The sequence below is a fragment of the Chelmon rostratus genome, chromosome 5 (assembly GCF_017976325.1).
Source record: "Chelmon rostratus isolate fCheRos1 chromosome 5, fCheRos1.pri, whole genome shotgun sequence".
Classification (NCBI taxonomy): Eukaryota; Metazoa; Chordata; class Actinopteri; order Chaetodontiformes; family Chaetodontidae; genus Chelmon; species Chelmon rostratus.
The window spans coordinates 9,931,173-9,946,717 of record NC_055662.1 but is presented as its reverse complement, the minus strand read 5'-3'; the positions used below and the strand labels follow the sequence as shown (position 1 = coordinate 9,946,717).

The window sequence follows — 15,545 nt, the reverse complement described above, 5'->3', positions numbered from 1 at the left end:
AAAATCATGTGTGCATGGTCAATAATTTCGGATTACTACCAAAGATTGTATATTGTACTTAATTGGAGGTTAATCACTCAATATCTTAAAAAAACGGACCCACCTGCTTTCAACACAAGTTCGTCAAATATGTGAAACAATGAATGGCAAGCTGCTTACACTTTATCGTAGTCGTAGTTTATTCGCATGTAGCTTAAAACGTTCACACAATACCATTTATACTTTCCATTAATATTGGTGAAAATCTGTTATAATGATGATATTAGCGGGGCAAATCTATTTTTGACAGGGGGTGGGGCTTCTCTTCTCTGTACTTCCTGCTTCGTGCGCGAGTCATCCTCTCGTTATTTCTCTATCTTTGGCCGAGTCAGCTGGTAGGACTGGATCTCGAACAGGCTGTGCGACCGTCGTGTTTACACTTTTTTCTGCCTCTGGCCATTTTTCCACCTGCAGGCAGCTGACAGCGAGGATAACAGGATACTGAAGCCGCGAATGAGCATCACGGGGAGGCGTCAGAGACAGAAAGCCGCCCGCCACGGTCACTGACGGTGCTGTTTCTCTGTCTGTCTGCCGGTCTCTTCATCTGACTCTGAAGCAGCTGTGTCTTTATCTCGCATCTTGTGGTCGCAGATATGAGCGGAAGAGTAGGAGACCTAAGTCCCAAACAGGCTGAAGCCCTGCAGCAGGTAAGTTTTGCTATAATAATAAAAATATAATTATCTTTCTTGGCATCCCTGTCATTGTTATATAATAACCAGACTGCCAGTGCCAGTTTCCAATAACCCAACCTTTATAAATGGTTTGTAATCTGTAAATAATGGTGTTCCTAATGCTAAATTGCTAATTCACTAGTGTTTTGCACATCCGTTATAAACCATTATTAAGAACAACCTTTTGTTTTGCCAGGTTATCTCATGAGCTGCAACTTACATGAGAGTCATTATTAATTAATCATTTTATTTATAAAATGCCAGAAAAACAGTGAAACATGTCTTCTAAAATTTCCCACAATCTAAAGTTGTCTATTTTGATGTCTTTCTTTCTTTCTGTTGTTTTCTTTTTTTGCCTTTCTAACACTCTAACACCTCACCACCCTCCACCCCCCCCCCCCCCCCCCCCCCCCCCCCCCCCAATTTGTAGTTACATGACAAAGAAAAACATTAAAATCCTGCCATTTGAGTCTCTGGGACCAGAAAATATTTGGCTTTTTTTTTAAAAATCAATCGATAGGTTAAATGTAAAAAAGCATTGGTAAAAAACAACTGACCATTAGTTACAAACACTCTTTGGAAAGCGTACCTTCTAAGAAAAATCGGCCAACAACAACAGCTTTTTAAGAATTTAAAGTAAAGCTATAACTCGCTCATGTATTTCTGTGCATCTATGCATGCATTTATTTATTTTGTTCTATTTTATTTTTTGTGGTTTTTGGTTAGAGATGAAAACACAGTTTTCTATCATGAAATTTAACTGAACTGTCAGCGTTTGTGCCACATTTTGTGTTGGCCATTTTAAGTTTGTTTTTTTCCAGTTTGGTGTGAAAGATCTTGACCTGTTTTGCCTAGAGGCCTGGCCTCAACACCTCTGGGACAAATTGAAGTACTGACTGAGACCCAGACCCAGATGCACAACATCTCAATAATGTTCTTGGGAGCAAGTCTCTGCAGTCAGGTTTCTAAAATGTTGTGGAAAGTGGGGAACCAGAAGAATAGAGGCTGTTGTGCCAGCAGATTGATGCCCATGGTTTCAGAATTACTGTCTAAGTCATTTTTCAGCAAACATGACAAAAAATTAATTGGCAGCACCTTGTCAAGTTTGAAATATTTTTCTTCATGTTCTTGTACAGCAACCAGAATATCTTTACTGTTTTTTAGCATTTCATAAGCCAAATCAATTAATCAATTAATCAAAAGAAAATAAAGATAATTTTGCTTGAATGTCCACATACTTTTGGCCAGGGATTGTAGTTGAAACCTAAAATGTCCGCACACAAGCGGGTAGTTGTGACTGTTTGTTTACAGACTTCCATTGCCGAGCCTTGCCATTAAAGTGTATAATATAATTAGTCACAAGTTTCAGCAGCATTAGGAAATGAAACCTGCTAATCTGAAATGAATGAGTGAAACTTTAAATACCTTGGAACAAAGAAAAGGACTGTATTTCTCAAGACTGGTTTTTACCTCCCGGGTCAGAACTGTGACTGCAAAGATTGGTGAAAAAGTTCCCTGAAAACTTGCCAATCATGTGTCTCCTCTTCTCTCTTTTGTCTTGCTATAGTTTCGAGAGAGGATACAAGACATTCTTCCTCAACTTCCTGCGCAGCATGACCACTTCCTGTTACGTTGGCTCAGAGGTGAGTTGAAAATCATGAGGCACCTGCTGCGTTTCCCTGACCACAGCTTGCACCCACAGAAAAACTTCTCCCATAATCCCTCTCCATTGTGGTAAAGTCAGGATTATTTGTCTGCAATCAAATATGTTCACACGGGGAAATCTGAAGATGCCATTGTACTTGTGCAATAAGCAGAAGCTGCAGTGGTTTATTACATGAAAGGATATGATGCAACACATGTAAACACCCATAATTCCAGGAGTTAAGAAAGAGACTTACATTGTTTTCACGCCTGAACACAATGCTCAAACTACATCTGAAAAACCAAGCCTGCTACTCAGCAACAGCTAAACCAAACCAGGAAGACATCGAGTTTTTATTCCCAGATTTTCCTTGCGTAGGTTGAGGCAGGTTATCTGCAGGTCTTGAAAAGTCATTGAATTCAGTTTCCTCAAAAAGTCTTAAAGTCAATTTGAAAAGGTTCTTAAATGTTGTTCTATTTCATTTTGGGCTGCTGGGCGACGTAAAATGAACTAAAAGTAGGATTGTTGCCACAGTGGATTGTTCTGCAGGAGGCTGCTGAATCCTTTTTTGTAGCAAGACACTGTCACTACTGCTGCAGTAGCTAGGAAGCTCATCATTTCATAACACCAAAGTGTCAATATTAACAGAAATTAGCTGTTTGTAATTGCTTAATCCATCCACCCACATCTGCAGGCTGTCCCTGTCCCGACTGCATTAGTTAAATTAATTGTATTTACATCAAATATTGGTATAAATTGCTGGGAAGTGCTGAAAGACATGTGATATTTTCATACTTTGGCCAGTATGAATCATAAAATGGGTATTTCATTGCATTTAATGTGGTATGAAAGGGTCTTTAAAAGTCTCAAATTTATCTTGAAAGAACAAACCCTGGTTGGGGTTCCGTGTTCAGACCCTCGAGGGAATGTCATTGATTAAAGGAGCCCTTGTGCTGATTAGTTCTGGAGCAGAGGTCTAGAACTCTGCGTATCAGCCTAATCCAGGACTAATCGCATTAAAGGTGCACTACGACGGACGGCAGCCCGTCTGCCAGGAGACACTCTGCTGCTGTGTTTCTGTTGCTGCAAGTTCCCTCCAAAGTCATTTCATAACAGGGATTCAGAGCGGCAGTGAAGACGTTTTGTCCTCTTTCATGATGCCTGTGAAACCCCTCTCAGAAAGGTCAGCGTCACAGCTCCAAACACGGACAATGAGGGTCTTTTTAGCCAATGTACACTCTGAATGACTCAAGTTATTTCCCTTTCAACGTGAATATAAAGATGGCTCCCATTCAAGCTGTGGGAACAGTGAGGATAGCTCAGTCCAGTTCATTGATTTGAAACAAACAGCCTGAGGTGGCACACAGTGAGCACTAATGATTGATCTGTTCATAGAATTGTAGCACTGAGCCAAAAGGGGCTTGGTTCAAAATTAAAGTTTGGATTTACCAGCTGATAACTGGGAAAACATAGCTTGGATGGATAGGCCAGGCTTTTCCCACATGACAGAAGACGAGACCTGTACTAGAGGCCAACGACCCTCCTCCACCAGCTAAGCACATGTCTTCTGCCTTCAGATGACTCACACTCCAGCTGGTAGTATACAGTATTTATCTCTGAGGAGCTCCACCTTAAGAGATAAAGGAGCCAGGGTAAATGACACGGTTCAGTCTGTGACTTAATACTGGGATATCAGTCGTGGTGGACTGTATTATACTGGAGTCTAAATTTTGTACCAGGGTTCAGTGAAACAGACAGAAACTTCTGAACACAGCTGTCCAGTTTTAGTCACAAGACAATCGTTTATGGTCATCATGGTCCGACTCAATTTAGAGTTTTCTAAATTTTGTTCATGGCGGTATCTTTAAATGTCATCAGATAACAAGCTACGTACCCTGAGCCTCTGTCATGTCTCAAGATAACGTTATTTCAGGTCATCAACTATCTGCACTTGGACAGTGATCTGAGGAGAGTCTGATATCTCTGTAAGAACAAAGAAATGTCTTGTTCTGCATCTTCACACTGTCTCTTACACACTGTCTTGCTTCCTCATGTGTTTTGTTCAGCAAAATTATCCTACATGCTCCAATCAGAAATAATCACACATAGCCTCATCATACTAGAGGATACGTTTGAGAAGAAGCAGGTGATCCACCCTTCTAGCCATCCATTACTGTGTATATTATTAGTTAAAAGCTGAGACAATCAAAGCGTAACACTTATTTATGATTCAAAATAACACATGGCCTGGTCATGTGCCAGAATCTGCTTTGTGCCTTTGTAATTTTAAGTCACTCGATGTCCTAGTTTAGGTGCCAGGATGGAGCATTAGGTGCAGTGTAATCCACTGCTGGAGTAAGTTGTAGGTCTCACTTCATGGCAACAGCACCGTTGTGTTTTTCCACCAGGCTGCCAGCAGCACAGATAATCACCTTAGATGTAGAGTATTAGACAGTGGACTGTGTGTCAACTCTGTTCTGGATCAGTCACACTGACACAGTGGTTTTAATGCTGACCATGTTTCACAAGTTTATTGCCAGAGGGTATCAGTGAAAAGTGTACAGTTTAACAGTTTCCATCACATGTGTATTCTTGGTATTTTTAGCTTTTCTTCAATGCATTTTCCTCGGTGTCATTTGTGGATGACATCATTTTTTTCACATGACCACATTCTAGTCATCTACCGGCTGTTTACATAAACACATATTCCATTGGTTGTCTAAGAGTTTGTATAATGTTTTCGACACTACTAAAGGATGCTCAAACTATTGCCCTAATAGACAAACAGTAAGACAGGATCTGGGGGAAACTATAACTATTTGTTTCTTAACCTCCCAGAACCTTTCAAACCTTGCTCTGACTTGTTGTTGCTAGTGTTTCAGGGATTTCCTCTTTATACAGATTTAGATACAGTATACGGTCAGGCGAGCATGATCAAGTACAATCTCTACAACACTTCCTCCTCTACTTGGCTGACTGACTGTTTGACCTTTTTTAGTGTGTTACACGAGCTTAAAGATGTGCTGTTATCGCATAAGTTATCGCATGTCAGATGCAACGTGTCTTTGCAGGTTGTAGTTAATCATTATGATGGTTCAGTTCTTAGTTTACTTGTTCACATACAGTCTAATAACTGTGAATGAGACAGTCAATCAAAGTTGCAAATATTCCTTTAATTCATACATTTTATAATATCATTAATTGTTTTATGTGGCTTTTTCGTGAATTATTAGCGACTTCAAGTTTGTACCCCTTATTCTCCTTTTGTATATTTTCTTCCTTGTCTCTTGTCCCTTCCTCCTTTCTTCCTCCTGTAAAGCACTTTGTGTTTTAAAAAGTGCTCTATAAATTAAGTTTGCTTGCTTCCTTTACGATATAAGTAGCAATATAATATATCAAATCCTTTTTATGCTTGTCTTACTCTTTTTCAGCCAGAAACTTCAATGTCCAGAAGTCTGAGGCCATGCTGCGAAAGGTAACACATTCAGCTCCTCTCTTGAGGAGAACAGAACATTTTTAGAGTACCTACATGTGTCATGCTCTTGTAGAAATACACGCTCCCTTCTCGTTCTGTGGCTCATTAGTGTTGTGTGTGAATGTGCAGGTAGCACCAGCAACAGACTGTTGAGCCCATCAGCTCAGGAGTGGCTGCAGATTAGAGAGGAGCTGTGTGGTAACAGGTCGCTGTGGGGAAACTGAGTCATCAAGGGAGATAAGATACACATAAAAGGGATTAAATGAGTTAGAACCACTTAAAGCTGCATGGACTGATTTTTGTCCACTAGGGGGCACAACACATCGACAGACACACAGCCCCGACATACTGACGTCTAGCTAGCTTGTGACTCGTCACTGTAGCTTTGATTTTTGAACAAACCTTTTCAAAGTGATTTGCCTACAGTGCCTCATCACAACCAGCTTGTTCAGGTATCCCGTTATTTCTTGCCCCAGTGGCGACTAAAAATGATCGTCAGCTTTAAATAATCTGTTACTTCTTAAATCTATCAGCCAGGCTGAAAACAAACATGTCCATTTATTTGTCAAAATGACCCTGTGAGCCAGTTAGAAACATTTCTTTCCCATTTGTTGGTGAGCTTGTGGTTGTTATCATATGTAACATATGCTACATAACTGATCCCCTTCCTGCTGAGAGGGCAGATTTCACATCACCTACCGTCTGAAACCTCTTAAGCCACTTAAATCACTACATTGTGCTTAGACTGGTGCGGAGAAATGTAACAAAAAAAGTTTAAGTTACGCCTCCTTACTGTGTATTAATGATCAACTGATCAACATGCACCCATCTTTTCTTCCAGCATGTGGAGTTCAGGAAACAGATGAAAATAGACACGATAATCACTGACTGGCGTCCTCCAGAGGTAAAAGCCTTAGAAATTATAACCTACTGTATGTTCTGTGTAATCATATGAATTCCTTCTTGACAAAAATTCCTGTGCACGACTGAAGAATCCAGGGGTCTTTTAAATTGACTGCTGTTTGCAGGTGATAGAGAAGTATCTGTCAGGAGGGATGTGTGGTTATGACCGTGAAGGCAGTCCCATCTGGTATGATGTCATCGGACCTGTAGATCCCAAAGGCCTCTTCCTGTCTGCCTCCAAGCAAGACTTCATCAAGTCCAAGATCAAAGACTGTGAGGTGCTGCAGAGGGAATGTAACCTGCAGTCACAGAGGGTGAGAGCAGAGTCGCCAGCGAACAGGACGGATATCTGGTGGTTTAGTGCAATGGAGGGAGATTATTTAACTCACAACTCTAAAAACGAGCCAGGAACATGCGTCTATGTGAAAATAGTAAAGAAACTGCCTCGGATCCCCTTTTGGACCGTTTTCGTGTGAAATGCTGTGTTATTATACCTCTTATTGCTTTTAAGAATGATTCAAATGGAACAGTCCAAGAAGGTGACACCACTCTTCAGTGCAACTTGTCACAAATTGACATGGCTTGTTATTAAGTGGTTTCCTTTATCAAGCAGTAACCAAGAAAAGGTGCTTTATAGCCACAGCAATCAGCTCCTCTTCTCAGACTGTATGATCGATCATAAATGTGTCATTTGTATCTTTGTTTGCTTGTTTTTTGAGCTGCGGTATCAATTTTCCTCTGATAAAGTAAAATGTGACTTCTGACGGTCTTTTAAAGAAACAGAACATGCAATATATTGATAGATAAGTATTTCATATTGCTCGCTCTACCACTTCATTGCTATACACACCTCTTTTTATGTATTTTAATAGTTTCTGTCACTGTTTTCAACCAGCTTGGGAGGAACGTGGAGTCAATCACCATGATCTACGATGTTGAAGGTCTGGGCCTGAAACATTTATGGAAGCCTGCTATAGAAACATATGGAGAGGTACAGACACACACACACACAGTGTAAACATAGACCTCACACAGCTAAGACATGAGTCAGACCATTAGGTTGGTCAGCATCTCCAAATATACTAATCATGTTCCTCTGTGTCACCAGATCCTCCAGATGTTTGAAGACAACTACCCAGAAGGCTTGAAAAGGCTGTTTGTCATTAAAGGTGAGTTAGTCCTTCCTCGAACTGAGGGGACTGATTCATGGGTTCCACCTGCTTTTCTGTATTCGTCTTTTTAATCATCGTATCTTGCTTTTGAAGAAAGTTTCCATTATTGCTGGTTAAGGTTTGGTTAACTCCTGAAAGTCTTTTCTCTGCAGCCCCCAAACTCTTCCCTGTGGCCTACAACCTCGTCAAGCACTTTCTGAGTGAGAACACAAGACAAAAGATCAACATCCTGGGAGGTAAGACGCCACACATCACTGCATCTTATTTTAGAGAATATTTTCACCCAGATACCAAATTCCCTCCAGTCACTCACTCCTCCGCCTTCCTGATGAATGACTGTTGTTTCTCTGCTTTGACAGCTAACTGGCAGGAGGTTTTACTGAAGTACATTGATGCAGAGGAGCTGCCGGCGATATACGGGGGGAAAATGACGGATCCTGATGGAGATCCTCGCTGTCGGACCAGGGTGAGTCAGCAAGCCAACATGGCCACCCACGGGTGCTGTGTTTTTGGTACGAAGGTGGGCTGATGATGAGATGGAAGAGACGAGTACCTGTTGCAGATGACACATACGTGTGGAGAGTGGAGTGACCTACAGCTTTTTATACACCAGTGACACAGACAGAGAGTCAGAGGAGAGAAACGGAGATAGTGATGTAACCTGGTGGTTACGATTTAATCAAAGTCCCGCCCTCACGGCCTGAGCACTGTTATTGGCTGGGGAGCTACACACCCACTGCCCAAAGGCTGATGCCCAAAAATGTCCCGAACACAGCAACATAAGACAATAAGAAAATACAGGCAGACAGCAGGGTACACACACCACCACACACTTCTAGTGGTCAGAAGTGATGATTACTTTTCTATGAGTCTATATATTACAAGAAAATCCATCTCATTCTGTCTTTAACATTAATGTCTGGATATAAAAACTGTCATACGTGTATGCCTGCAAAATCACACATGATAGAACAATGCATTGCTGAAGACATTACCCCTCACACACAAAAACTAGCTAAAAAACATTTTTACCTGTACTTATGATTTTCTGGGAATCAGTCATTTAAACAATTTATATTCTTACTGTCATGATACAATTTCACCAAAACAAAGTCAGTATGCAGTCATTATTGCCCAGTTCGCCAGACGGTTGTTTGGAGGAAGATGTGGCAACTTTAGTTTTCACAACAACAGAAGTACCAACAGTCCTGCAACATATACTGCAAGTCTGCCTCCAGCAACAGCTGATCAGCCCTCCTTTAGAATCAGACCTGCAACCTAGCTTTACTCTGTTTTCATAGACCTGTGAGTCCTGTGCTGTAGTTCTTTCACCTGTTTGCATCCTGCGCTAAAGTAATCTGGCAGCTTGCTGCTTTGCTTTTGTTGAGAGACTGGCTGCATGTTCAGCACACTTGACATTTGAATGGCAAACTATGTTTGTGTGAGCTCCCCTCCCACCAGTTTTTCCAGTTTCCCACGGCCGAGCAGAAAACATTAAGAACGAATTTACCTAAAGGGAAATAATGCATTGTCACGTTCAGGCTTCAGCTGTTTTCTAAAACACCCGCTCACAAAAATGTTAACGCTGCTAACGCTGGCCCAGCGAGGATCCCGTTACACATGAATGAGTCAGTTTGATCACATCAGGTCAGTGACAATGCAAGGACTGTTCTGGACTGGCTGTCCATAGCAGAATCAATCAGTATAGCTGCACACATGCTGAGCACAGTTTCCCTCTGCCATACAATCATATACCAATATAACAAGGAAGTGATGCAAAAAGGGTGAAATTTGTGGGTTGCACTGAGCAGATGGTGTGCTACCGTCTGCGGATTGGAACAGGTGATATTTACAGACAATTCACAGGAAATTGAAGATGTGAATTACTTAAAAGAGTCAAGGAAAACTCGCACTTCATCCCTGCTGCAATCCTTCCTTGCTGCGTAGAAATGGCCTCAGCACACGAGTTAGGCAGCGTAGCATCGAGCAGAGTAGCAGCTCTTCTACACCAGACTCCAGACTGACTCTGCATCTGTTACTGTTTCTGTAGATAAATAATTGGGCCCAGGACACATGAGGAACAGGAAGAGAGAAATTCAAGATTCAAGGAACTGAGATGCTCAGCTTCAAAGTGTTTTCTACCTTTTTTTTTTAAATACACTTTTTTAGTTAGCTAGCTGTGTGTCCTCGACATTGTACTGTTTTATTTTGATTAGGTCCTAGGAACTGAGTTATATTATTAAAGGAATAGTTTGACATTTTCTGAAAGACACTTATTTGCTCTCTCCCAAGAGTTAAATAGGAAGATTGATGCCACTCTCATGTCTGAACAGTAAACATAAAGCTAAAGCTAGAGACAGCTGGGTTAGCTTAGCAGAAAGACTGGAAGCGGGGGGAAACAGCTAGCCTGTAAGTCACTCCAGGAAGTCACTACAGCTGGCCGAAAAATAGCACATTCTCCTCGTAAAATTAATCATTTTTACGCTTCGATTTGTTGGTGGATTGTATTTCGGACAGGCTAGCTGTCTCCCCTTCTTTCCAGTCTTTGTGCTAAGCTAAGTATAGCCTTGTGCATATCCCAAAATGTCGAACTATTCTTTTAAGTATTGGGCATCAATCATGGGCCTGAACGAATGCACTTATACCATACAATTGTTTGCAAATTGTATGTAAAGAAATCTTTTGGTAGAGTTTGTAGAAACGTTGATCTTTAGGGCTAATTATTGTCAGTTATTATTCAAACACTTTAAGAACTGATTTATAGATTTTTATCTTTAAATTTGTAAAAAAAAACTGGATTTATTGATTTTACAGGAAACATTTTCTGAGCTGTTAACATTGAAGGAGGAAAACTTATGAGCACGATGCCTCTTGTATGTGAGTTTTTTTTTTCCTGCATTGGGTTCAGTCAGATCTCTGCACAATTTATGTAACAAATCAAAATGAGATGCCTGATGGAGTTTTGCACTCGAATGGACGATATGACCGTTTGTGTGTGTGTGTGTTTTTCTTTTAGAAATGCCTTTTTTTCTGCATCTTTTCTGTTTGTCAGTGGCAGTTTCCCAACAGTGGTTCTCTTAAGTTTGATATTTCTGCATGATGGTGGTTTCAGATGAGTTGGACTTCCCTGATAGTAATGTTCATATCTGAGACAGGTCTCAGATATGAACAGGTCTGAATATTCTTGGATTATTCTTGCTTGAAATGACAGGCTTTCCGTGTATTTTCTTAATGTGCGTGTATGACACTGACACTCTGAATTAAACTCATCACCTCTCACATGAGGAAATCTCTGCCCTCTGTTGGTTGGTTCATGTACGACACTGTGCAGGACTGGAAAACCACAGGAGTTGACTGGATTGAGATCTACTTTATTTCTGTGAATAAACAGAAAAGTGGAAAAGAGAACATTTTTTTCCCCTTTTTTGCAAAAGATGTAAAATTACAAGCATTCAGACAGTGTCACAAAGTCACAGTAAGTGATGTCTTTCTCCTTTTCCTCATTTCTCCCGCCCTTAGACTTTCAACATTTCACATATTTAGCTTTTTCACACCCATATCCCAACTATTTGTGCATGGTCTCGACTGCAGATAAACCACGTGGGCCCAGTTCCTCCCTCCTACTACGTGCGGGACCATGTTAAGGTGGACTACGAGCAGTGCATGACCGTCAGTCGGGGTTCCTCCCAACAGCTGGACTATGAGATCCTGTTCCCAGGCTGCGTTCTCAGGTCAGCTGGATGCCACAAGTTTTTCACTGTTGCAGCAATAAAGAGCTATGAAGTCGCTTTGAAGTTATTTATCAAGCAAACGTTCTCTGGTTCCAGCTTCTTAGATATGAGGATTTGTGGCGTTTGCTTTTTGTTTCATTGTTCATTTAATATTTCTGAGTTTTGGACTGTTGGTTGGAAAAAACTTTGAAGATTACCCTGCCTTAAAGTCAGGAAAATTGTAGTGGGTAATTTCACTATTTTCTACTTTTAACTGAATTGATAAGTGATTATTAATGAATGGGGGTTAAACATGACTTAGAACAAGGTTGACACTTACAATTATTTTCACTGTTGATTAATCTGGCAAGTAACAACTTTCTATAAATCAACAAATTATTTTGTTTTTGTGAAAATCTGGCTTGTGCATAAAATAAATAATTGTTTTAGTAGTTAGTGGTATTGATAGTTATAATGGTCAAATGTGTTCTAATTATTGCTTTGAGAGGCAATTAATAAATACCGGGGGGAAAGTACAGAAGGCAAATCTAATACATTTCAATGCATTTAGCAGGCACAGCTGCAGAAAACAATAAATTAGAATTGAATTTGTGATGAAGAAAAATTGCATCTCTTTTTTTTTTTTTTTTTTTTTTACCAAAAGCAGCTGTTTAATGGATATACAAATCTTTTTTTTCCATCTCGGCAGGTGGCAGTTTGCCACTGAGAGTGCAGACATTGGTTTTGGGGTGTTTCTGAAGGCTAGAAAGGGCGAGTGGAAGAAGGCAGCTCAGATGCAGGAAGTTGTGCCCAGCCAACGCTACAACGCCCACTTGGTGCCCGAGGACGGATCACTGACCTGTGAACGCCCAGGAGTCTGTGAGTAAGCTGTAACACTCAGCATAGACCAGGAGGCTGTATGATGTGTGATCATATGTATGTATGGTACACACTGTGCTTTGTTTGTCCTCCCCAGATGTTCTGAGATTCGACAACACATACAGCATCTTCCAAGCCAAAAGAATCAGCTTTACTGTCGAGGTCCTGCTTCCTGACCACTTACAGTCCCCACAGACCAATGGGGGGTCCAGAAACCAGGTGCAAGCTGAGGGCAACAGCCAATCATAACCAAGAAGATGACACAGTGTGCCACTTCTGTGCTGTCAGATCTGTAATGTTTAGCCACCACTAATAAGCACAGTGTGACAAACTTTGATACGAACAGGAACCACAATGTTCTGCCAAAACACAAGAAAAGCTATTTAACCCATGTCAACATTTGAAGGTTTGAGCCTTGAATTTATCATTCATGATGACCTCATTCACGTGTTGGTCCATGTGGAAACATTTATGAAGCAAAGGAAGAGATAACATGGAACAAATTTTGTGCACTTCTGGTCTGGTTTTTCATGTTTTGGGCGAAGCCTCTTAGTTCCAAATAGAATAAGAGTTAGTAAGTTCTGCTGTATTTATGGAAAAAGTTGTATAAAGTCCTTTTTTTTTATCTTTTGTGTGAAGTCTGATAAACTGCCCCAAGCGATGTCACTGGAGTCAGTGGTGCGCTTCACGCATAACGCACCCAAATTCCGACCACACTGTCGGTGATTGAGTTGCATTGTGGGTAATGAAGGCGCCAGATTTGACAAGGAGGAAGAATGTATGAAATAAAAAAGACAATATTTGTGAATGTTAGGGGAGTGCAATGATCAATCAGTAGAAAACTGTTTTAAGATCCTCATTTATGTGTTGACCATTTTTAGCTTTATGTTAAGTTTTTCTTGCAAAATGTACCAGATTGGCGGCAGGTGAATCAGGTCAGTGCTACCACAGCCTGCTTTAACGATATGCTATGTAAAAGAGGCCACCATGCCTACAAAAGTAGCACAGGAGCAAATTACAACTGTGGTTTTTAATCTTCTGTGTAGAAAAACAAAAGAAAAGCTTTTCCTATGTTTTTTTCCATGTATGTGGCATAAATATTTGCCATGACAATCAACAACAGTAAAAGCATTTCAGTTAATTTCTATAAGAATAAGTTTTGTTACCATTTTCAGACTTACTGAAAAAAGAAATCTAACATCTCCTCATTAGACACGGAAGAGAATAGAGAATATGTTGAGTTTCTAAAATAAGTTTTTATCTATATCTTGTGAAAGCTCTGTTGACATTTGCTACTAATTGATGTACCTCTAATGGTTGTTTGTTTCCCCTCGACATATTTGCAGAAAACATTCCTTTACACACAGTATTTATTTCCTCTTTTCTAATTTATTTCAAGAAAAATTTAAATGGGTTGAAGCAAATTATTATTTTATAATAGCAAAGTATTTAAGTTAATATCAGGTTTTCTCGAATAATCAATATTTATTCTAAGTAAGGAGTATTAATATTCATGTTAACTCATGTGTGAATGTAAATGAAAATATGTTGCTCTCACCAGACAATGACTAAATGTAGATTGCGGTGGACTGTCAGAATGAAGGATTTTTCATATTATTACAGCGGTGCTAAGAGACTTGACCTGTTCAGTTCTGGGGAAACAGAATCAGCTTACTGTCATGGTCATGCTGTCTGGACCCTTTCACATACGATGAAGATGCCATGAACTTGAAAGAATTAGAAGAGACGTGAATAAATGTGTTGACAACACTGGAAGTGCCTCCTGAATATGTTGTTTAGACTCCTCAGCTTCACTCTGACGGGATGAGACAAACTAAAGTGAGTCTGTACTGAATCTGAAGGCGCTCATCAACGAAATGACAAGCTTGTCGGCCATCTTGTCGTCATAAAATAAGTACAGTGTGTGGGTATTTGCCTAGCTTTTACACAGAGAAGGTGTGTATGTGTGTATGTATGTGTGTGACGACGTGTGTTACCCACGTTGCGGGGACATAAATCTTTTTACATGATCACATTGTGGTGCAAATCCCCATAACATAAATAGCTACATTTTAGGGTGAAGACCTGGGTTAAGGTTTGGCTCAGTGTTAGACAAGGAGTGGTTATGTTGTGGTTAAGTCTCCAGCACATGAATGTCTTGCTGTGGGGACATAAATCTGTTTACACAGTCACATTGTGGGGACTCGCTTCACTGATAAGGATAAAATGCAGGTCCCCATAATGTAAATCATTCAATTGTAGGGTGAAAACTTGGGCTAAGGTTAGGATTTGGGTTAGAGTTAGGCAAGTAGTGGTTATGGTTATGATTAGGGTAAGTCTCCTGGGAATGAATGTAAGTCTATGTAATGGAAACCTGACGTGTGTGTGTGTGTGTGTGTATGTCATTATATCAAAAACTATATAATGACATATTTGGGGGCCCTTTGCTTCATGTCATCCCCTCTCTTTCCTCTGCCTTTCCTGTCTCTCCTCAGCCATCACTGTGAATAACAAGGCAGAAGTAGGTCGATCGATCGATCTATCTATCTATCTATCTATCTATCTATCTAAATATCTATCTATCTAAATGCCTGTCAGTCTATCTTTTGTTTTTAATGCAAATTACAGGACATATAGACTGCTGACATTAACACACTGATGCTGCTGTCATCAAGTGACGCGGATTTCCCATCACTGTGTACAACTGCACATTTGCAATACTGTGTACAACCAGTGACTTAGATGCTCTTGTGTAACATCACCTGCACACCTGAGGTACACAGGTGGTGACCACCAGAGGGCGACAAACAATAGCATCGCGTATTGACAAGTTCAGTAAACCAATGCCGCTGCAGAATGTACTGATTATCCAATAAGAGTATAGAGTATAGAGTAGTATAGCAGATAACGTCTAACAACTCTGTCTTTAATTAATTTTGCTCGGATTAGAGACGTTGGGTCACTGATCAGTTACTGGGCTCCGGAGTGGATTCAGCCAAAGCTTTTCAGCTGTTTTCCAGTTTGACTCGATGGTGCAGCATCAACACTTTT

At 40.4% G+C, this 15,545-nt stretch overlaps 1 protein-coding gene across 1 annotated transcript; it reads left to right on the top strand.

Annotated features, from left to right (window-relative positions):
• The first annotated feature begins 374 nt into the window (after positions 1 to 374).
• On the top strand, positions 375 to 14,239 carry LOC121606474 (SEC14-like protein 2). Its single transcript, XM_041936807.1, has 12 exons — positions 375 to 686; positions 2,278 to 2,353; positions 5,787 to 5,830; positions 6,672 to 6,734; positions 6,859 to 7,047; positions 7,629 to 7,724; positions 7,842 to 7,902; positions 8,058 to 8,141; positions 8,265 to 8,371; positions 11,497 to 11,636; positions 12,325 to 12,494; positions 12,592 to 14,239. Exons 1-12 carry the CDS (start codon positions 633 to 635, stop codon positions 12,741 to 12,743), a joined length of 1,236 nt encoding a protein of 411 aa, XP_041792741.1. The 5' UTR covers positions 375 to 632; the 3' UTR covers positions 12,744 to 14,239.
• The last annotated feature ends 1,306 nt before the right edge of the window (positions 14,240 to 15,545 follow it).